At 41.0% G+C, this 23,928-nt stretch overlaps 1 protein-coding gene across 6 annotated transcripts in view; it reads right to left on the reverse strand.

The window, feature by feature from the left end:
* The window catches only part of GOLGA4 (golgin A4), a 138,531-nt gene extending 128,994 nt beyond the window's left edge, over positions 1 to 9,537 (reverse strand). For 4 of the 6 annotated variants that reach the window (XM_044252699.1, XM_044252701.1, XM_044252698.1 and 1 more), the window contains exon 1: positions 5,289 to 5,581. In XM_044252699.1, coding sequence (XP_044108634.1) covers positions 5,289 to 5,360 — 72 coding nt within the window. In that variant the 5' untranslated portion in view covers positions 5,361 to 5,581. Of the gene's footprint in view, positions 1 to 5,288; positions 5,582 to 9,451 lie in introns of those variants that run through there. The other 2 variants (XM_044252700.1, XM_044252702.1) reach the window with 2 other exon arrangements.
* Between the last annotated feature and the right edge of the window lie 14,391 nt (positions 9,538 to 23,928).

Consider the following 23,928-nt stretch of genomic DNA (forward strand, 5'->3'; position numbering starts at 1 on the left):
CCTGGGCCCTGCAGAATGCCCTATGAATTCTCCTAGTTTCCATGGGATGTAAAGTTGAGGTATGTAAAAAATTACATTTATGTCTTGGGATCTTTGAATCTCACAATTTAACAAACTGGGTTAATTCATCCCAAAAGCCAGAAAGATAAAACTTCTCTTAGAATTTTTTCCTCTAGCTCTCCCTACCAAACTACAAAGCAAATGAAAGAATTCTGTATGGCCAGTACTCTATTCAAATTTCAAGGCACTTTTTTTTAATCCCATAAACTAGGACTGTTTTATATTTAAAACATGAGAACTTAATGTACATTCTATCTAAAGAATTATAACAGCCACTATATGCTACTGGTCAAAATACAAATTATTATATATTAATGTTCTCCCTGGGAATTATGGTTTCCCCAATTTCAAGAAGAAGGGCAACTACTTAGTAAACCTGGATTAAAATAAGGCTATATTCCTTCAGAAAGGGACTTCTCCCCGCTGTGTATTTTCTTTAAATTTCTATTACATAAACTATTATTTTGGAGTCTCACTTTCTGCTGTTTTTAATTCTTTTATTATAGTGAAATATATATATAAATTATCATTTTAACCAGTTTTAGGAGTACAGTTCTGTGGTGTTAAGTATATTCACTGTTGTGCAACCATCATCATCATCAATTTCCAGAACTTCATCTCTCCAAACCAAAACTCTACCGCTTAAGCATTAACTCCTGACTTCCCCTTCTTTCCAGCCCCTAGCAACCAGCATTCAATTTTTTGTCTCTATGAATTTGACTAATCTAGGTACCACAGATAAGTGGAATCACACAATTATTTGTCCATTTGTGTTTGTACTTTAAAGTTTTAGTAATATTAGAAAAAGGCTGACAATGTTTTTATTTATGTTGGGGTGCCTGGCTGGCTCAGACAGAGAGGCACACAACTCTTCATCTCAGGTTCATGAGTTTGAGCCCCACACTGGGTATAGTGATTACTTAAATAAATAAATAAAATTTTAAAATATATTTTTATTTATGTACTATATATATCCCAGTTAAAATGTATTCTATATTATTTTTTAATGTTTATTCTATCCAATTCATTTTGTAAGGCTAAAGAGCCCACAGTGACCACCTGGCTAAATATAGGCAACCTACCTCAAAATATCCATAAACCCTAACTGAGCAATGGGCTACATACAACCAGACACAGTTACCAAAAAAAAGGAAAATTCCGTATGTCCCCATATGTCCTCACCTTCCTGCTTTAAATACAGCCCCCACTGTATATAAAACACTGTCTTGTTACAGTCTGCTTTGCTGTCCTGCCAACCACTCCTTTGAGGTGTATTCAGTAAATTTCTATCTCCTTTGTTCTGCCTTGTGTGACTCCTTTTACTGCCCTTTCCACTGGTCCCCACCTGATCAGGATGCCCCACATTTGGGGGAGGGTCCCCATCCAATCAAGACAAACACTACACAGGAATTTAAAAATCCAAAACAGGGGCGCCTGGGTGGCTCAGTGGGTTAGGCCGCTGCCTTCGGCTCAGGTCATGATCTCAGGGTCCTGGGATCGAGTCCCACATCGGGCTCTCTGCTCGGCAGTGAGCCTGCTTCTCTCTCTCTCTCTCTCTCTCTCTCTCTCTGCCAGCCTCTCTACCTACCTGTGATCTCTCTCTGTCAAATAAATTAAAAAAAAAAAAAATTTAAAAATCCAAAACAGATATTCACTGCTAAAAAAACAATGTAAGTGGGGTACCTAGGTGGCTCAGTCAGTTAAATGTTGGACTCCTGACTTCATCTCAGGGTCCTGAGATCAAGCCTGGGTTGGGACCTGTGCTGAGTATGGAGCCTGCTTAAGATTCTCTCTCTCCCTGCCCCATCTCATGCATTCACACTCTCTCTCAAAATAATAATAATAATAATTATGATGTAATTGGGATAACTTGGGTGGCTCAGTCAGTTAAGTGTCCCCCTCTTGATCTCAGCTCAGGTTTGAACCTTAGGGTCCCGAGTTCAACCCCTACATTGGGCTCCACACTGGGCATAGAGCCTACTTTTAATAAATAAATAAATAAAGTGAACCTTGACTTAAAAAAATTTTAACTTCATTTTTAACTAGTGATTAGGCTTCGAGTCATCATCAGTGTTGAATAAATAATTACTTAAAATATTTGCCAAGGAAGGGTGCAAATAATCTTAATACCAACCAAATAAGAAGTGATTGGGGAACTATTTCTTATTTTTATTGAATGCTTTCAAACGCTTAAGGAACCCTATATCATTATTATAATTATTATTGCTGGGAAGTTTTACAAATATTGCAATGCAAATGGTTCATTTATCCCACAGAATTACCTATGCCTGACAACTCAATTTATCAGAAAAATACCTTTCAGGCCACCTTACCTATGAAAAGCAAGCCAAGAAACAGGAAGTATGCACACAAAGGTCTCCAAACACTCAAAATTTGTGTTAATACACTACACTGCACTAAAGAATCCCTCAGGCACTTGTCCTTATTTCACATAAAATTTTATGTTTATGTATCTTTTAAAAAAAAAGTTGTTTATGTATCTTGATTCAAACCCCACAACAGTTTAAAGGCAAGAGAAGACATTCAGCAGGTAGAGAAGGAGGTTACAAAATTACAAAAAGTAGACAGAGAACAAACAAACAAAAACCCAGATAAATTTTGGGGGGCATGGTGCCTTCAACACAAAATAATTTATACTCAAAAATGAAGAAATGATACCATTATACAAATTCAAGATCCTTTGCTTAAGAAAACAAGGATACGTATAATCTGTTGCAAAAGATTGTCATGAAAAAGGTTTTTTGTTTTCTTTTCTAATTCACCCTTGGAAAAAAAGTCTTCAACTTTGAAAACAATAATCCAGAACTTCTCATCCTAGAGTTCTTAATAGCTAAAGATCTGAGGCCAGAACAGAATCAAGTCTCCATGAGTAGATGATCACTAACAATTTAATTTTACCTTCTTGATATATATATTATACCTATTGTCAAAGAGGACTGTTTTAAATCTTTTATACACAATGATTTTATTTGATCCAGATGCACTGTCTCACTTAATACATTAGCTAGCTTGTTAACTTTTTTACTACTCTAAAAACCACCTCTTTCTGTTAACACACAAAAGCAATTTATTTTCATGAAGAAAAACTAAACATTATGAATTAGAAAAATAATCATAAAATCTCATGAGTACTTCCTTCTTAAACTATGTTCATTGCCTGTATATAAATATACTTTACATATATATTTTTCCCCACAAAACTGGGTTCACACCTTACATGCTTCTTCTTAATCTGTCCTTTAACACAAATATCTTTGCATGTTATTATTACTTTCCCACAGGCTCTAAAAATAGGTGTGTTAGGCAAGTTAATCTCTTTGAACCTTACTCCTTCACCTATGGGAATCTACCTCTTTGGTGTATGTAAGAATTAAATAAAAGTATTCATGTAAAATACAAACCAAAATGCCTCTCACATAGTAAAAGCCCAATAAATGTTGGCTTTTGTTAAAGGCTGCATAATAACCCACTACCTTAAAAAATCTGTTAATCAATTTTCTATTTTTAGCCACTTTTTACCTGTTAAAACAACACTAAAATATAAGTCCATGACATTAAATCTTTCATACATCCTAAACTTTTTCTTAGAGATTTGATTTATTGGTGAGAGAGAGAGAAAGAAAATGAGCAGGGGGGAGGGGCAGAGAGAGAGAGGGAAAAGCAGACTTCCTGCTGAGCAGGGAGCCCTAGGCCCCATGCAAACCCAGGACCCTGGGATCATGACCTGAGCCAAGGCAGACACTTAACAGACTAAGCCACCCACCTACCTCATCCTAAGCTTTCTTAAAATAAATTTCTAGAGATGGAATCTTGGATCAATATTTTAAACATTTCCAAATATAACTGCTTTACATTTAACCAACATGGTGTTTCCCCCACATTCCCCATCTCTACCACACTTTGAAGTTTTTTCTTTCTTAAATAAATGTGTTTTGTAAATTTAGAAAAGCTGGCAGTAAATAGTATGAAAAGTAAGGTATTTACTATCTAAACTTTAATCACTATTTGCATTTTACTTAGGAGAATGAAAATGCTTTCAGTGTCATGTTCCAATGTATTTCAAGCAGCTTTACTTTACATGAGCTTTAGCTTTTAAGAAAACTTCAAGTTATAGTCGACAGTTGTTTTAATGTGATAGTTGACGTAATACTTGCTAGTTGCTTAACAGTTGTTTAAAAGCTGTGTAAGATAAATGTATTTTTAATGTCTCCAAATTAATCAAAACTCAGTCTTTTTGTGGAAACTCTAAAATTTGAGAGAGAGGGCACTGCTCAATCTGTTGGAACCTGACAAAGGCTGGGAGGAAATTTAGCAGAAGCCCTCCTCTTCGCTCAAGAGACAAGAGCTGCCAGCACCAAAACACACATTCTCCTTGGTGACTAGGAAACTGTTTCTTTAAATTAACACTACTAACACGCCCCCTTTTTCCTAGAAACTGTCATTTCCTGAAGCAACAGCATTCATGAAAAAACAAACTAACAAGACTCTTGAAGCTGAAGCCTGGCTGGGGACAGGCAGAACCCCGGCCTGGCCTCAGAATGTCTGTCCCTACGCCCGACCGAGATCAACCAAGTTATGCAAAGTGACTAACTCGTGACAGCCTCGGGCGCTGGACGCTGGCCACACTGCCACCTCTTTGAGGTCCAATGCTCCCGCAAGCAGACTGGCCTGGAATGGCTCGACCCTCGCCCTCACCCTCCCCCTCCGGACCACGGTTTGACGACTCCCATAAGGGATCGGGAGTCTAGCAGGATCCAGGCCGCTCCGTACTCAATCTCGGGTCACGACGGGAGAGAAAACTTCAGACAAGAAGTCGGGTATTACAAGGGCTCCAGGTTTTCCCATTCGGCCCTTACTCCTGAGTTGGGGTCTCGGATTGGTGAGGGAACCTTCGATAGGGGTCAAAAGTCATGCAAGATCGTAGACCCTCTAACTTATTCTCAGGCCAGGGTCGTGCGTTGGGGGAAAACTAGAGGTCAGACGTCCCAAAGGATTATGCCACCCTCTCCCACTCTCCTGCGTGGAGTTTGGGGATGGGGGTCCCCAACACAGAGAACGCTGGCCGCTCTGGACTCATTTCCAGACCGGAGTTTGGGGGAGATTCTCAGGTTAGACGTCAAGTGTCACGGAAGAACCTTCCCTTCTCCAGGCTCCCGAACCTGTGTCAGGGGGAGTTGGGAACTAGACGAGAGCAGCGGCCATAGTACCTGAGTCGAGGCCAGCGCCTGCTGGAGCTGCTGTTGCTCCTCGCTGATCTTTTGCTTCAGTTTCTTGAACATGGTGCAGCGCGGTGTCCTGAGTGTGAGACCTGAGGGGCGAGTGCCCAGGGAGACCCGGCCACGGCAGCGACAGCGGCCTCTCTACACCAGGGACCGTAGGGGCCGGGCCTCACCGCCTCCTCCTTGGGCTCGCGGGCGGATCGGGACACTCGTCCTGCGGGTGTCGGCGTCGCCGCCGCCGCGTTTCCTTCTTCTGGGTGCCACTGGTTGGCCTATGCCCCCCATCCAGCCCCGGGAGCGGCGGCGGCGGCGGCGACAACGGCAGCAGGTGAACGGTGTGCCAAAGACGCCTGCGCGGCCTACGTGGAGCTCGCCCAGGGAGCTCTACGGAGCGCGGGAGGGGCCAACCACGAAGTTGCCCTGGCACATGCGCGCTCGGGGTGTCGCTCTCGAACGCAGCAGCGGCGAGTAATGCCCCGCGTTATGCGCAGCCCCAATTCACTGCGTGCAGAGATAACTTCCGAGCTGGGGCGAGGGCTGCTCTGAGCACTGCAGTGACGCACACCCAAACTTCGGCATTGCGGAGTCCCGCGGGGAGGGTAATGCTTCTATAAACGACCGCAGGATGGGCCGGCCCACCGCGGAGAGCCGCGTGTCTGAGAGCCTAGGGTGGGTGAAGGAGGGGATCCAGGGAACCTGCTTCGTGCTCTGAAGGGTAGTGCACTTTTGTTCAGTAATTGTAGTTAAGGGTCTGTATCTTCAGTGCCTGGTACTCCAACTGCTCCCCAGAGGGGCTGTCTTTCCTTCCCTGGACCCTCCCAGAGGTCAGCAAGTGTCTGACACAGATTCCCAGGGTCCAAACGTTTCAGGACGATATTGTAAAATCTCAACCGTCTGGACATCTGTCTTTATTTTTTATTTAACCTAAATTGTATATTTTCACGTATTCATTCAAAAATCCTTATCAGTCTAAGTGCCAGATCCTTGGGGATGTTAAAAGAATTCACAGCTGGGGGAATACACAGATTTCCAAAGGGTCATCTGCATCTGCAGTCATCCTAGAGAGTTTAATGTTTATATGCCTAATTCTTCCAGCACACTTGGGCCATCTTTGGACCCCTATATCCATCTCAGCAACTGCCTCTGTGTGCCATACATTGCCTTGTGTATCAGAACCTGAGAGAATATACGCTGACCTTAATATTTTAGCTAAGTTTATTTACCAGCAGGTTCCTTTATAAGATTCCATAGCCCGATCCCTAAGTGCAGTAGAGCTAGAACAGGGCCTCCTCTGAACACTGCACTGACAGCTGGGCTAAGTCCTCTTTTATCTCATACTGAACACCTATATATTTATCAAGAAAGTTGTAGCACTGTGACCTTCGGCCACACAGCACAAAGTCAAATGTCTGAAGGGAGCAGAAAGTTTAGGAGTGACACACATATGGTTTAAGACAATGGAGAATGAGGGAAAGTAACAAACCAGATAGTGCAAACCCATCCAGAGGTATTTTTAAATCACTACAGCAAAACAGCTCTTAGAATAAAATTCACCACAAAGGCCAGGTTGTGACCTCTGAGTCTTAATTCTCTGCCCCTCGTTTTCCTTATGTATAACATTTTAATAATATTTCATGGGAATTTTGTGAAGTTTGATGTGCATAGAGTATAGCTCATAGTAAATGATACTTTAAAATCCTAAGAATTTCATTCTCTTCTTACTTCTAACAGTCTCCCTCTCTGTCTTGAGAGCCCTAGCCTAGACCTCTCCCCTGAGCTCCCAATTATAGCATCTTCATTAGGCTGCCAGGTTTGGGAGGGCAAAAATCGTGGCTGTTATACAACTCAACCAGTGCCTAGTACAGGGCCTGACACTAAATTTCTACAGAATTACTTAGTCTTAACACATCCAGGTGCCTACTGAACAGTTTCTCTTAATAGTGCATAGGCACCTCAATTCAACATGTCTGAAACCAAAATCATCTGCTACTACACCCCCTACCATCACCGTCCTGATTTGCCCCTTCTGTGTTTCTTCTCACCCTCTTGCATGTTCTCCTCTTCACAAGCTTGCTTTGCCATCTGTATTTTCTGCTGTGGCTGGTGTCATCTCCATCTGCCCAGTTACCCAAGTGAAAACTGTTGAAGTTAGTCAAAACATTCCTCTCATTCTTCACCCATATCCAGCGAATCACCAAGCCCTCTGTCTTATACTCTGAGATGTTTCTCAAATCTGTTCTCTTTCTTATTCACCCTCCCACTAGTTTCAATCTTCATTACATTTCACCACTTAAATGATGGCCCAGTTTCCAGATTGGCTTCTCTCCAATCAATCTTCTATATAGCTGATGTTACCCTCCTGCCGAAACCCCATCAGTGACCTCCTTGTCCTGCAGGACACTATTCAAATTCCCAGGCGATACAAGAAACCCTTAACATCTGGCTCCTGCTTTCTCTCTTACAACACCCTGTCCATACTTCACACTTGAAACCTCCAAAAATTTCAGATTAACTTGCGGCTCCCTTGCATTTCCAGCTTTTGTATACCTCCTTGCTTTTCTTTTTTTTAGTCCCCAGGTTATACATAGTAGTTCTGAACACCTCAGAGAATCCAGTATACTTATTATCCCCCATGACTTTGTACATTTCTTCTTTATCCACCTTTCTTATCTATCCTTGATAATACTGCCCACATGTCATCTTCCCTTTCAAGCATTTCCTAACACCACCCCTAAAAACACACACACATCAGTGGACTTAGTCTTGCTCCCCTCTTTACAACTTCACTCTTACAAGTTGTTAATGTATATACCACACTGTATTTTTATCTTTTATTTTAAAAGTAACATACACTCACTGTAACAAAAACAAGTACACTTGACCCTTAAACACAGATTTGAACTGCATGGGAGAAATTATACATGGATCTTGTTTTCAGTAAATACAGTACAGTCCTGTAAATATATTTTCCTTATGATTTCTTTTCTCTAGCTTGCTTTATTGTATGAATGAAATATATAATACATATAACATACAAAATACATGTTAATCAACTGTTTGTTATCAATAAGGCTTTTGGTCAACAGTAGGCTGGTCATTAGTGGTTAAGTTTTGGGGGAGACAAAATTTACACACAGATTTTTCAACCATGTAGGAGGTTGGCATCCCTAACCTCTGCATTGTTTAAGGGTCAACTGTATAATCTTATCCCCCAAATAAATTAATAATTTAGTTTGTATTCTTTCCATTTTGTTTCTGTATTAATGAAAATATAGAGATGTGTAAATATAATTATCTATGTATTTGTAGTTTTAATTTATCTATTTTAATTAACTTTAATTTTTTTGTTAAGAATGGGTCATATTCTCCATCTTGCTTTTCTCATGCCATGAGTATCGTTTCTAATCAGTACCTGTATTTCAGTCTCTTTAATGACTACATAGTAGTTTACTATGGATAGAATATTTATATTAATGTATCAGTGTCTCTGTGTTAATGTATATTTCACTTCTCCCCAGTTTTTGCTATTAAACAATACTAAAGTGTTTTGTCTCTGTACTTGTATGTTTCTGTGCAAAATAATGGATATCCAGAAAGGTAACTGAAGAATCCATTCATTATGTATAGTTAATTCTAACTTGATCTCCAACATGAATAGCAATCTATGTTTCTTTTTTTTTTAATATTTTATTTATTTATTTGAGAGTGAGAGAGAGGACACAAGCTGAGGGGAGGGGCAGAGGCAAAGGGAGAAGCAGACTCCCCACTAAGCAGGGAGCCCAATGCAGAGCTCAATCCTAGGAGCCTGGGATGATGACCTGAGCCAAAGGCAGACACTTAACTGACTGAGCCACCCAGGCACCCCAATAGCAATTTATGTTTCTATCAACAGTGGAAATCCCCATTTCCATTTTTTTAAAGATTTTATTTATTGGAGACAGAAAGAGCACACAATCAGTGAGGAGGGGCCGAGGCAGAGGGAAAAGCAGACTCCCAACCAAACAGGGAGCCCAAAGCAGGGCTCCATCCCAGAACCCTGGGATCATGACCTGAGCCAAAGGCAGATGCTTAACTGACTGAGCTACCCAGGTGGCCCCCCATTTCCATATTTTAAAAACTTTTGACAATAAAAAGATGACAAATGGTATTACCATATGGGAAGGGGACTGAGCTGTTCGTAGTAGATTCCATGCCAGACTTCAGCACTCCAGCTTCAGAGTATCCCTTGAGAATTGCAAGTATGACACTTTATTCTTCCTGACAGCATGGAAAACCTTAAAAGCAGCCAGAGAAAAAAGACAGGTTACATAGAAAACAAAAATAATGACTTCATGGAACGGCATCTTTAAAATGCTGAAACAACTAAAAAATGCAGAAAAAGCATTAGTCTATAATGAAAGCAAAACAAAGACACTTTCTGAAAAAGAACAGCTGAGAAAATTCTTCACCAGCAAACTTGTGCTCAATAAATGTTATCAAATGGATATACAAGAAAGAAGGAAGAACTTCCAAATATGTAGATAAATACGCAGATAAATATGAAGGGCTATTTTTTTCCCCTTTCTTAATTTTTTCAAAATCAAGTTGACTGTTGGGGCACCTGAGTGGCTCAGTCAGTTGAGCATCCAGCTCTTGATTTCAATTCAGGGCATGATTTCAAGGTCGCGAGATCAAGCCCCATGTTGGACTCTGTACTCAGCACCAAGTCTGCCTGGGATTCTCTCTCTTCCCCTCTTTCGGCTCTTTCTCCCTGCTTGCATGTTCTCTCTCTCTCTCTCTCTCTCTCTCTGAAATAAATAAAATCTTTTAAAAAAATCAAATTGACCACTTAAAACAAAAATCATGACCATAAATTGTGGGGTTTTTAACATACAAAGAAGTAAAATTTATGGTAATAATAGCACAAAGGACAAAAATTTGGTAAATAGAAGTATACCGCTGTAAGCTTCTCACATTATATGTGTAGTGTGACATTAATTCTATTTGGACTATGATAAGTTAAGGATGCATATTGTAATACCTAGAACAACCACTAAAAAAGAAACAATAAATCAGAAGATTTAACTCAAAGTCCCATAGAAGATATAAAATACAATCCTAAAAACTCAAGTAATCAAAAAGAAGACAGCACTGAAAAGAAAAGGAAACAAAGAACTAATGTGACTAACAGAAAACAAGGAGCGAGATGGTAGACTTAAACCCAACCATACCAAAATTTCACTCAATATAAATTGATTAAATACTTTGGTGAAAGAGAAGAGTTGGTCATGATGAATAGAAAAACAAGATCCAACTATACATCGTTTTTAAGGCATGCGATTTCAATATAAAGTCACAGATAAGTTAATAATAAGAGCATGGAAAAGAGTATATCATATATTACACATCAAGATTCCCTGGTAACAGACTCTGAGATTTACTTACAAGTGATTTGTTAGAACTTGCTAGAGGGGAAAGGGGTGGTGGGGGAACAATACAGACAGGTGTGAACCATCTGTAGCCACACTACTAGCTGTTGGTGAAATGAATGCCTCAGTTTCTGAAAGCACATCTGAACAATGCACCAGAGAATCTAATATACTATGCAAAACTTAATCATAGGAAACCTGCATGACTATATTAATATCAAGTAAAGTAGACTTCAAGACAAGGAGTATTACAAAAATAAAGAATTTTTTTTAAAGATCTTATTTAGTTGAGAGAGGGAGGGGGAGGGCCAGAGGGAAAAAGAACCTGAAGCAGAATCCATGCTGAGTGCCGAGCCATTTGCAGGGCTCTATCTCACAACTCTGATATTGATGTGAGCCAAAAGCAAGAACTGGACGCTTAACCCACTCAGCCACTCAGAACATTTCAAAATAACAAAAAGATCTATTCATCAGAAGACAAAATCCTAAATATTTATCTACATAATAACATAGTTTCAAAATCATGAAGCAAAAACTGACTGAGATGAAAGGATAAATGTTTAACTCCCCAATTACAGTTGGAGATTTTAAGATACCTCTCTCAGTCCTTGATAAAAACAAGTAGACAAAAAAGTAGGTAAGGATATAGAGATCTGGGTCAGCTAACTTTGCCTATTGATCTTTTTGGAAAACTACCACCAACAACTGCACATTCTTTTTGAGTACACATGGAACATTCACCAAGATAGACCATATGTGAATTCATTATACAAGTCTCAATAAATTTCAAAGGATTAATATCATATAGCATATTCTCTGACCACAAAGGAATTAAATTAGAAATCAATAACAAAAAGATTATCTAGAAATCCCCAAATATTTTGAAATTAGGCAGCCGACTTCCAAATAAGTGATGGGTCAAAGAACAAAGCTTACAGGAAATCAGAAAATGCTTTAAATGAATTAAAATCAAAATAAACATATCAAAATTTGTGTGGTGCAGCTAAAACAGTGCTTAGAAGGAAATCTATAGTATTGCATGTTTATATTAGAAAGGGAAAATAAAAATCAGTAATCTAAGACTCCAGCTTACAAAGTTAGAAAAAAGAAGGGAAAATTAAAATCAAAGTAAGCAGAAGACATTAAACAATAAAGAAAAGAACAAAAATCACTGAAATAGGAAACAGAGAAACAATAAAGAAAAACTAACAAAGCTAAAATTTGGTTCTTAGAAATGATTAATAACATTGATAGGTCTCTAGTAAAACTCACTGAGAGAAAGAAAAACACTAATTATCGGTATCAGAAATTAGAGGTGCCATCACCACAGATTCCACAGATAGTATGAAAGAATATCATAAGGAGACTTAGGCCAACAAATTAAATAATGTAGAAAAAAGGACATATTTCTCGAGAGACACAAATTATCAAAACTCTGATGTCTCTCAGCCAGTGAATAGATAAACAAATTGTAGTACATCCATACCATGGAATACTACTCTAGAATATAAAGAACCAACTACTGACACACAACAACTACACACAACAACCTGAATGGATCCCAAGTAAGTTTTACTAAGTGAAAGAAGTCAGATTCAAAAGAAGCCATACATACATATGATTCCAATTCTATGACATTCTGGAAAGACAAAATGATAGGGAGAGAGAACAAGTCAGTGTTTTCTAGGACTTGAATAAGGCGAGGGAGGGTAAGGTGGGGGGAATTACTCAAAGGGCATAATGAGGGAATCTTTGGGATAATGAAATAATTAATATCTTAATTATGGTGGTAGATATACAACCCTGTGCACTTTTCAAAACCCCCCGAAACCTACACACTATACACACTGAATTCTACTGTATGAAATTTTTAAAATAAAAGTTAAAAATCTAAAGCTCAGAGAGGGTAAGCATCTCACCCAAAGTAACACAGCCTGGACATGGCAGAGCAGCAGTTGAACCCAGAGCTCTCATGGCTCTAAAGCCATGGTACATCATCACCCATACTACCTCTGGATCTGGTACTGTGGAAGCACAGACTTCCACTGACATTGATTTCTCTGTGTTCTCCAACTCTGCTCCAGAATGATTTACTGATTGACATTGAAGTGTGCTCCCTAAAATAAGTTCTTTCTTGGTTGTCAGAAAAGAATTATTATTTTACTTGTGTACATTCAGAGCATCCTCAAATGGGAAAGTGGTACTGCTGTGTGGTTCTTCACATATCAGATTTGTTTGGGGCAGGGGGATATATATGTATAGGTATGGGTATGTATGTATGTACACACACACACAGTTTGCCTGTAGCAAGAAACAGATCTGGAGCACTTTGAAATATTTCATTACACTGTTTTCACACACTTCATGAGAACACTTTAAAACATACTATGTTTTTCATATTTGCTTTTGCAAAAGAACATTGTATGCCATGTAAAGTGTACTACAAAACAGTTGAAAGCCTCCCATGAAAGAAAAGTCTCTGTATCTTTGTCTAAACTTAGACTATGACTCTCCCAGAAATTCAGCCTGCTTTTCTGCCTATGACCTTTTCTTTAAATAACTGGGGTGGGGGGTATCTTTGTTTTTAATTGTATCCCTATTGTAGGCAGAAAATAAGTAAACTAGGGAAACGTGAAGGGCTACGTTGTCATTTTTGCTAATATCCCTGTTTGACGAACAGGCACAAAGTAGAGCAAAAAAAACTACTCTCCTAAAGTCATACAATCTCGATGACAGAACAGGAAAGTGACCTCAGGTCTTCTTGTTCTTTATCCTGGCCTCCCAACTGTCATAAATTTAACACTTCCTTCTCTTCTCTGAGACACACGCTGCTCAGTTTTTAAAACTTCAATGTCATCTTTAGCAGTTTTATAATTGTTTACATGACATGTCCTAGTGCTGTTTACACAGCAGATGGTAACAATTGAACGAGAAGAATCTTTTGAAGGGAAAAGCCCAACACTGAGCTAAGAAAAAAAAAAAAATCATTTCCAGAATGAGGTCTTGGTAACAAAGAGACAGGTTGAGGAAATAAAAGTGGGAAGTGGCAAATTCCTTGCTCCTTACCAAGTAACTACTTGATAATCAGATTCTAAGTAAACAAATTCACTCTTGCAAACATTTAGATAGTGTGTTTGTGTTGCAGGAGAAACAAAAAGAGCCCTCCCCTCATATTCAAGATATGGTGTTGGTAGATTCCTCCCATAGGGAAAGACTGGTAGGATTAAGCAATAGGCACACAGACGTTAAACTCAACAGACTGGATTCAAACTCTGGCGCTGCTATCATCCGTCAAGGGGAAAGTTACTTTGCTTCTCTGTTTTAGTTCGTTCTCTTTCTTTCTTTCTTTCTTTCTTTCTTTCTTGTATTTAAGATTTTATTTATGTATTTGAGAGAGAGAGAGAGAGAGAGAAAAGGAGGGAGAGCATGATGGGGGGAGGGGCAGAGGGTGAGGAAGAAGCAGTCTTCCTGCTGAACAGGGAACCCTATGTGGGGCTCCATCTCAGGACCCTGAGATCATGACCTGACTCAAAAGCAGATGCTTAACCAACTGAGTCATCCAGGCGCCCCTGTTTCAGTTTTTCCATCTGCAACATAAAGACACACAATTATATCCATCATAAATTTCCCATAAGGATTAAGGAACTAGCTGGATAATAAATCAGTACCTTGAAGGAAAAAAAAAGTTGGATTCATTCCTCACCTACAAAACGAAATTATTAAAGCACTAGAAGAAAACATGGGATTGTTTATTCTATAATCTCAGATTGGTAAAGGCCTAAATATAACACAAACCCAGAAACCATTACAATGAACAAAGTTGAATTTATCAAACTATATAAATTTTTTTCTCAATTCTGCATGTCAAAAAATGCCATAATATAACAAAATATTGTGCAATGAATGCATTGCTCTCTAGTAATCACAACATGAATGGATTTTATATAATGTTGAGCAAAAGTAGGCAAACAAAAGAATATATACTATGTGATTTCATGCAGGCAAAACTAATCTATGGCATTGGAAGTCAAAGAAAATATTGTCTTGGGGTGTAGAAAAGGCACAGCAATGAGGAGGGGAGATTAAGGGAAGATCTTGGTGTACTTGAGGGTGGCACTTGGTCTTTGCTGTTGGGAGCAATTACACGGATATGCTTGAAATATTTGTTTCCTGAGGGTGGTGGTGCATATACAGATCTACACATATGTTAAAACTCAGAGAACTGTGTACCAAAAGTAAAATCCTATTTTACTGTATATAAGTTTTAAAATAATAATAGTTTACCATGAAAATAATAGACACAAAAGTTTAAAAAGAATGAGTCATCTCTATGCATACAAATATGGGAAGATCTCAAGATTTTTTGTTTGAGGTATCAAAGTGCACTCCACTGTATACAGCATGCTTTTAGTGCCATTTAAAGTTGTATTCGTGGGGCACCTGGATGGCTCAGTCACTTAAGCATCTGACTCAGCTCCGGTCATGATCTCTGAGTCCTTGCGTTGAGCCCCCCATCAGGCTCCATGCTCAGTGGGGAGTCTGCCTTTCCCTCTCCCTCCCACACACTCTCTCTCCCACTCTAGTAAATAGATAAAATGTTCAAAAAATTATATTCATATATACATATATATTATATTGAATCTCATGGAATTGTTGATTTTTTAACTTAAAAAGTGGTAATTTCGTATGTTTCTACTTATATGCTGGTACATATATTTATGAAGCCATAGATATCAAAAGATACATCCTTAAAGATACACAAAAAACAAAGGACGGTGGTTATTACCAGCCAAGGAAACTAAGCAGCAGGAAGTATCAATGGTGAGGATGTTTACTTCCACATGCTTTTCTATCTTTTGAACTCAGATCCCAAAGTATGTATTAACTATTCAAAAATTATTTTTAACACATTTAAAAAGAGATTGGCAATGGAACACTACCCTCACAATTTTATTTTTTTTTAAAGATTTCATTTATTTATTTGACAGACAGAGATCACAGGTAGGCAGAGAAGCAGGCAGATAGAGAGGAAGGGAAGCAGGCCCCCTGCTGAGCAGAGAGCCCCATGCGGGACTCGATCCCAGGACCCCGAGATCATGACCTGAGCCGAAGGCAGCGGCTTAACCCACTGAGCCACCCAGGCGCCCCTACCCTCACAATTTTAAAGGAAAATTGTTTTCAACCTCAAATTCTTTTTGAACCAAATAATTAATCAATCATTTATGTATCCACAAATGCTTGGGGGAAATATTGAAGGATACATAACAAACTATTAGCTGTGGATGGGTTAACACTGAACAGTATAATTAATCAAAACAGGGGGAGTGAAAATTTCACTTTTTACTTTGTATGTTTTGAACATTTAAGATATATATAATATTTTTATATAACCATGGGGGTGAGCCCCAGAGGCATGCACTCCCCCCTTCCTGCCTGCATCTCAGAACAAGATACTACTTCAACTGACTCCCCAAAGGAAAAGACTCCTCTCTATGCAATAGCAAACCTGGATATTTCACTGCAGAATATAGAATTTCCAGAATCTAGATATTCTAAGGTGAACACAGGTTATGGTTTGCATATTCTAGTGCACAGTATTTTTTACTCTGAATCATTTTACTAAATAGATCTTTTCTCCCCAAACTGGATGAATGTCTTAATCCACTCCCCCAACCCCCACATATGTTAGCCCTGTTTGGCTTCTCCTGCCTGGGCTTCCAGCCACTTCTGTTTCATTCCTGAAGTAGAGCCGCCTCTGCCCCACCTCTCTAATCTTGCATTCCCATGTCTATCACTTAACCTCATGGTCAGGAGAGGCAATTGTTATAGGGAAGTTGATTTTGCACTTAGCAAACAGTAGAACGTCTGGGTACTAGGGACTGCCTCCTTATAGGCAGAAGAAGGAAGGGAATTGTAAACAATATGGCTTTCCCTGTCATCAATTTTCAAAGGATCCCACTTGTAATTTAAGAAAATCAGAGCCATGGGGTGCCTGGGTGGCTCAGTGGGTTAAAGCCTCTGCCTTCGGCTCCGGTCATGATCCCAAGGTCCTGGGATCGAGCCCCACGTCGGGCTCTCTGTTCAGTAGGGAGCCTGCTTCCTCCTCTCTCTCTGCCTCTCTCTCTGCCTGTCTCTCTGCATCCTTGTGATCCCTGTCTGTCAAATAAATAAATAAAATCTTTAAAAAAAAAAAGAAAATCAGAGCCAGGAAGCCTCTCTCTATTGCTTAGACGGGAATGTTGCCTGATTCATGAATTACTTAATAAAGCCAATCAGAGCTTTAAAAAAAAAAAAAAAAGCTAAAAAAAATACAGACTTTTTAAGTGACATTTTCCTAACCATGGAAATTTGTTTTCAATATAAAAGCTAAGGATCTGTATCTCAGCCAGGGTTTGCAGGAATGAGGCTCCTATAGGAAGAGATGAATAAAATCAAAGTCAATGAGGCATTCATTATTAAAATAATTAGGCCTTGGGATGCCTGGGTGGCTCAGCTGATGAAGCCACTGCCTTCGGCTCAGGTCATGATCCCAGGGTCCTGGGATCGAGTCCCACATCGGGCTCCTTGCTAGGCAGGGAGCCTGCTTCTCTCGCTGCCTCTGCCTGCTTCTCTGCCTACTGTGTGTTCTCTCTCTCTCTCTCTCTCTCTCTCTGAAAAATAAATAAATAAAATCTTTAGAAAATAATAATAATAACATAAAATAATTAGGCCTGCTTTTTCAACTCAGGGACGAAAGGACCAGTGTCACATATTTATGAGGGGCTGGGGTCCTTGTGGCTGCATCTTTTAGACTTTTAGAGGTACCTTCTACCAGGGGTATTGACCCCCAGCTGCCCTCCACAGTTCCGTGGCAGCCAGGAGAGTGGCAGATAGTTGGGGCTTCTAGTCTCAGCCAAAAACTCTACCGCCTCAACTCCAGGTCAAACTGTGTCTTCAGCTTGTGAAAGGTAAAGAAGCATTCCTTCCCAGAGAGTGCTGTCACCTTAGACCACACCCCAAACACCTGCTCAGCAGCTCCTCAAGGGGAGTGCCCAAGGACTGGCAGTTCCTGGTTTAACCTCCGGAGGAAAAGGAATGGAGAAACACCTTGGTTGGTGAGCGTCCCAATCCCTGCGTTCCTACCTGCCCTGCACTCTCAGCCTTAGCTCTGTCCATATTTCCAGGCAGAGTATAATTATCATCTTAATCATGGGACACTTGAAGGATGATAACACACTTATACATAGACATACTAACGTGCAATGTTCTGAGGAAATACGCTGTATATATCTGACTTTGAGGCTTACATTTCATTACAGAATCTTCTTAAAAAATCATACTCAGTAAACTACCATCTCTAACTGTTCCCAGAGTATGTGATTCTAGAATTCTATTCTTTTTCCATGTGAAAGGGCATTATTCAGAGTGCACTGGCGTTCTGCTTGAACAGTCTTTGAGAGAAAAAGACAGTCTCTCTTGTATCTTTTCCCATTATGTATGAAAGAATTGCCTGTCCTCCCAGGGCAAATGGACAGATGCCAGGGTGAGCTGTAGCTTGGCAATGTGGGATGACTGTGAAAACATTGACATTTGACAATAGGCCCCACCACCAACTATGACAACTCAGCAGCAGGTCCAACCCAGACCGGTTATGCATGCAGCTGGAAGAAGTTGTCCCCAACCTGTCAGATGAAGAGGTTTCTGTTGGACAACTCCTCTGACCTCACCCCAGACAACTACACAACAGCACTGATTTATTTGTGACTTACAACCAGACAGAGTCACTCACGTGTAGGGAGATTGTCCTCTCTAAATGCCTTTTTCCTTATTCATAAAACTTTCCCACAACCCCCCTCCCCGAGTGCAAGACATTAGCTTTCAAAGGAAAGTGCTATTGGAATGATGGCAGGTAAGAACTCATGACACAAACATGCTGACATTGCCTCCTGGGCCCCATTACATGGGCCTGGACTTCAAGGTTGTCTATTGAGTCAAGTAGAACTGCCTATTTCACTAGGAGCCCTGAGTGGCTCAACTGGTTGAGTGTCCAACTCTTGATTTCAGCTCAGGTAATGGGCTTTGGGGTCATGGGATCAAGCCCCGCATCGGGCTTCACACTTGGCCAGTATCTGGGCTTGGGATTCTCTCTCTCTCTCTCTGACCCTCCTCTCTCTCGCACACACTCTCTCAAATAAATAAAAACTTAAAAAAAAGAGAGAGAATTTGCCTATTCCTCTAATGTTCTCCCTCCCCCAACCTCCATTTTCTGATACTTCCATGTATTAGTCAGTCAGAGTATTCACTTTGGAAAGCATAACCCATCTCAGATGTCGGGGACTAGCTATATAAGTACTTGGAAAACCAAAAAGCCAGACAGAGGATGGTGACACCACAGAGAGATTAGCAAGAGCAGGGAGCTCTTACAATCCCTGGGTTTGGAGGACCAAGGGCAGGAGGCAGTGTCAACAGTCCAGGAGCAGGGCCAGAACCACAAAAGTGGTGCTGCCTCCATGGAGACCCTCCTCTCCTCCCACCCTCAATCTTGCACTGGTGGAAGTTGGCAAGGGAGCCTGGAAAGACAGTTGTAGGGTCAGCCCCTTGCAATATAAGAGTGGAAAGTAGACCTGAGAACAAACTTGAAAATGACTGACTCTGAGAATGTCATTTCTGCAGCAAATCACAGCTCAGAATCCTCAAGGGCAAGGGAGTCAGGTGCTGTCACAAAGCTGGGACCAGTGACTACCCAGCGTTTGCCAAAGAGTGTCCAACTCTTGATTTCAGCTCAGGGTCCTTGGAAAACTCATTTTAGGAAACTAGCAGTTATGCAAGGGATGCAGGGTGGGAAAGAATCTGGGAGAACAAGATGTTTCTGGTGGAGATTAGATAAGATCTGATTGGCATTTTTACCAGAAAATCATGGTTGTGGTTTAGAGCACATTCATGCACATACAGATCTCTTGGAGATTGTGTTAAACTGCAGACAATTAGCGGGCTGGGCTGGAGCTTGAGATTCTGCTTTTGGAAGAGGCTCCTAGGAGATATCAAGTATCCTGGTTCATTGATCACATTGAAAGCAAGGATTTAGGCTCTTGAGTTTGTGTAAATGTTGATTGCAAAGAACCAGGAGGGAGAAGGTGTTGATCCAGAAAGAGATAAAGGTATGCATCCTGGCAGTCCCCCAGATCTATCTCATGCTTCAAGTGTTTGGATGGGACCCGGGGACATGCTTTCTTTCAGCCTCCAAGAACAGTCCAACCTCTCTTCCAGTTGTGCCATCGTCTCAGCCATCCTCTGCCTCTAGGATCAGTGAACACAGGTGTGTGTGTGTGTGTGTGTGTGTGTGTGTGTGTGTACACACAGCTTTTTATTGCCAACCAACATGAACTCCCAGATTTGTCAGAATTATTTCACCAAGGTAGAGGCCACTGTCAACCACCTATCAACATGCATCCGTGGGCCTCCCATCCCTACCTCTCTCTCTGTGCTTCTATTTTGACTCCATGATGTGGCTCTGGAGAATGTAAGCCACCTATTCCTGGAGTTGGTCAAGGAGCACCACAAGAGCAGGGGCCATGCCCTCTTCCATGACATGCAGAAGTCATCCCAGGATAATTAGGGTAAAAGCCTGGACACCAGGGAAGCTGCGATGATCCAGGAGGAGAACCTGAACCAGGCCCTTTTGGATCTGCATGTGATGGGTTCTGGCCATGCAGATCCTCATCTCTGTTAACTTCCTAGAGAACCACTTCCTAGATGAGGAGGTGAAACTCATCAAGAAAATGGTCAGCCGTTTGACACACCTCCATAGGCTGGCCTACTCCCACGCTGGGTGGGTGAGTATCCCTTCCATAAGGCTCACCTCCAAGCATAACTATGTGCCCTGGGGGCTCAGTGGCCCCTTTGGTATTCCCCCTGGTGTCAGGGCTTCTGCCCAAGCTTCTCCCTGAAGCTGTAAAGAAGCTTTTTAACCACACTGGAACCCTCCCAAGCCCTGGATCAAATGAAAACAATACAAGTTTTCTTGCAGCAAAAAAAGAAAACAAGATTCTGGAGGATGGGGAAGGAAGGAGATAAGATGCTGGGCATAGGTGAAGGGACGGGTTTTAGGTGGAAAGAGACCGTCTGGGAAAACAGGAGGCAACAGGAGAAGATGGATGCAGAACAGAAGGTTTAGTATCAACAGTTTTGCAAAATCTTTTTCCTCAACGTTAAAAAAAATCTCAGTTCATATAGGTTTCATAACTGTACTTTCAGAACCTTTAATATAGTAGCATGCATTGTGAATCAATCAAAGGTTTCCTGATCAAAATTAACTATGGAACCCCTTTTCATGGACACTCAAGGAGCTCACATTCTGGAAAATAAATCTTGGAAAACACCGACCTACCGGCTATATGCTTGGACTTTCCTAGTTATTGAATAGAGACCACAAGACCTTATCTGACAATGACTTCACAATGATGTTGTGAAGGTAAATTTGAAAACTATGTTTCATAGTTAATTTCTCAGTGTAGAGATGCAAACAGCGAAAGGCATAAATTCCATCAATAGCATAGTCTAGGCTGACATCTGAGAAAGTAGAGCAGACTGTGGTCCAGGAGACTTCCCAGGGTGGCATTTACTTATCATGCTGAATTAGGCAAAACTTTCAGTCTTGCAGGCTCAGATACTGTTTCCTCAATACATCAAGAACAGACATCTCTGGGAAGCAAGTGCACGCATGAACCAGTATCTCGAGATAGAAACATCAACTACAATTTATTAATATATAACAATGGGGCTATATCTGCCACATGGGCCATGATAACCTTATTTGTCCATTCAAGAATATTTGCTGATTGCCTGTTATATGCTGGGCCATGAAATGGGCATAAGGTCGAGGCAGGGCCTATCAGTGTCCTTTCCAGGAATACGGACCTCTTTGACTGACATTGGTAAACTTGGGGATTAAAGGTGCTGGGGATTAAAAGTGTCATAAATACCTGCCTGTGGAGAGAATAAGATGAACATACAAAGAAAAGTGGAACAAGGGGTGTTGAGAACTGAATGGAGAGAGAGTCCTACTGGCAATGAGTCCACAATTTCATTTCATGAGACCCTAGGTTCCATCCCTTGTAAATGACAGAGCCCTGACCTGTATATCTGCTCTCTAACTTGTCTGGAACAGGACCGATTTGAGGTCATTTAGAGCAGCTGGGGTGCCCTCATGATTCATGAACCTTGACAGAGAAGATGAAAGATACAAGAAAAGCAAGAGAGCTTTCTAAAGTCAATGTCTGCAATATCTGAGAAAAGAGCCTAAAGAATGGCATTTTCCTCTCTGAGCTTAACAAAGCACAGTATTGCCCCTTTACAGACAAGAAGGATAGAACTGAGCTAGCCTTTTGTTTATTTTTTTAAAGATTTTATTTATCTATTTGACAGAAAGAGAGATCACAAGTAGGCAGAGAGGCAGGCAGAGAGAGAGGTAGAAGCAGGCTCTCCGCCGAGCAGAGACCCTGATGCGGGGCTGGATCCCAGGACCCTGAGATCATGACCTGAGCCGAAGGCAGAGGCTTAACCCACTGAGCCCCCAGGCGTCCCGCTAGTCTTTTTTTTTTTTTTTCCGCTAGTCTTTTAAAATATCCAGTTGCAGAATGGATCAGTACCAGCCTGGTTCCATACTTCAACCAATGATTAATAGAAATTAATCTTTGTTATTTCTCTTCTGCCCACAGCTGCAGCCAGCCTCCTGCCCCCAGGCCTAATCAAAGCCTGATACAGGAAGCATGTGATTAGCCTGGGTCCCATAAGCTATGTGTCAGCATGGATGATATTACTCCACTCTGGCTGCAGTGATCCAGTTCCGGTAAATGAGCTCTTGTCTCATCAACAGGATCGCATCCCCAGCATCCCCAAGTGCTCTGATTTTTTGGCTTTTGCCTTGTGTCTGATTCTGAATTCTTATTCTGGTATGCCACCTACTACCTCAGTCGGCCTCCTCCTCTGTGGACTGTAGATTCACTCCTCCCCTCTGGCCAGTGGCCGGCATCTAGTCCCCCTCTGGCCCATCTACCTGGATTTTGCTCCTGAATTGCCACCTTTCTATCATGCTTATTGCAACAGTTTCAGGAGACTCAATTAATAACCTCCTGCTCTCCTTTCAAGTTCTGAGCCAACTGAGAGATAAAACAGTAGGAGTTGGAGAGAACAAAGTGTCAGTTTTTTAAGTAATAAGAGTGATGGGGGGGAAGTGATATGGAGAAACTGGCATGTTGTATGCCTCACTTACTGTGTAAGTATACAAGTGTATACATTTGATAGTAATCTTCACTCCAGAATAAAACTTCAAAAAGTATATATATATATATATATATATATATATATATATATATATATATGGTAAAAAAATAAAATGAACTATTCCACAGAGATGGAGACAAAGCATTTCAGTCCAGCCCCTGGGCCCCGATGATGGTCCTAGGGCTCAGGTTGGACAGCAGTTTTCAATGAAAACTGGCCTGGTAGACCTTACCTAGGATCTTCATTGGACTCCCCCGGAAATAGATGCTGAGACAATGACTCAAGGGCAAGTAGTTCATTTAGGAGCTAAAAACCAAAACAAAACAGGGACGCCTGGGTGGCTCAGTGGGTTAAGCATCTGCCTTTGGCTCAGGTCATGACCCCCAGGGTCCTGGGTTCGAGCCCCACGTTGGGCTCCCTGCTCAGCAGGGAGTCTGCTTCTCCCTCTTCCTCTGCTCTTCTACCTGCTTGTGCTCGCTCTCATTCTCTCTCTCTCTTTTAAATAAATAAATAATATTTAAAAAACAAACAAACAAACACCAGTAAGGGGAAGTGAGACAGTATGGGAAAATCAGTCAAATAAAGAGAGCTCAGACTTTATCGAGCCAATTACCATGAGGATGACTGGAGCTCACTCACGATGGGGCATTCGGAGCCTGTGTAGATTCACGCTGAAGTATCCTATTCAAGGGATGAGGAGCTTTGGTATTTATACACTAATTTCTATTTATCATTGGTTGAAGACTAGTGGGAAATGAGGGTTAGGTGAGGGGAGGGACAGCAATTCCTGGACACCACACAGGTGAGCAAAATGGCCTTCAGTGGCCAGAGTACAGCCCTCAGACAATGTTGCAGGTGCCCACAGTTGGAAGTTGGGCAGGTATGCACTGAGGGAATGTGAATAGAACACTGCTACGGTCACTTAGTCTCTTTGACCCAAGGAGGAGAATCTGGAATGA

Source organism: Neovison vison, chromosome 6, assembly GCF_020171115.1.
Source record: "Neovison vison isolate M4711 chromosome 6, ASM_NN_V1, whole genome shotgun sequence".
In the NCBI taxonomy this organism is placed as follows: Eukaryota; Metazoa; Chordata; class Mammalia; order Carnivora; family Mustelidae; genus Neogale; species Neogale vison.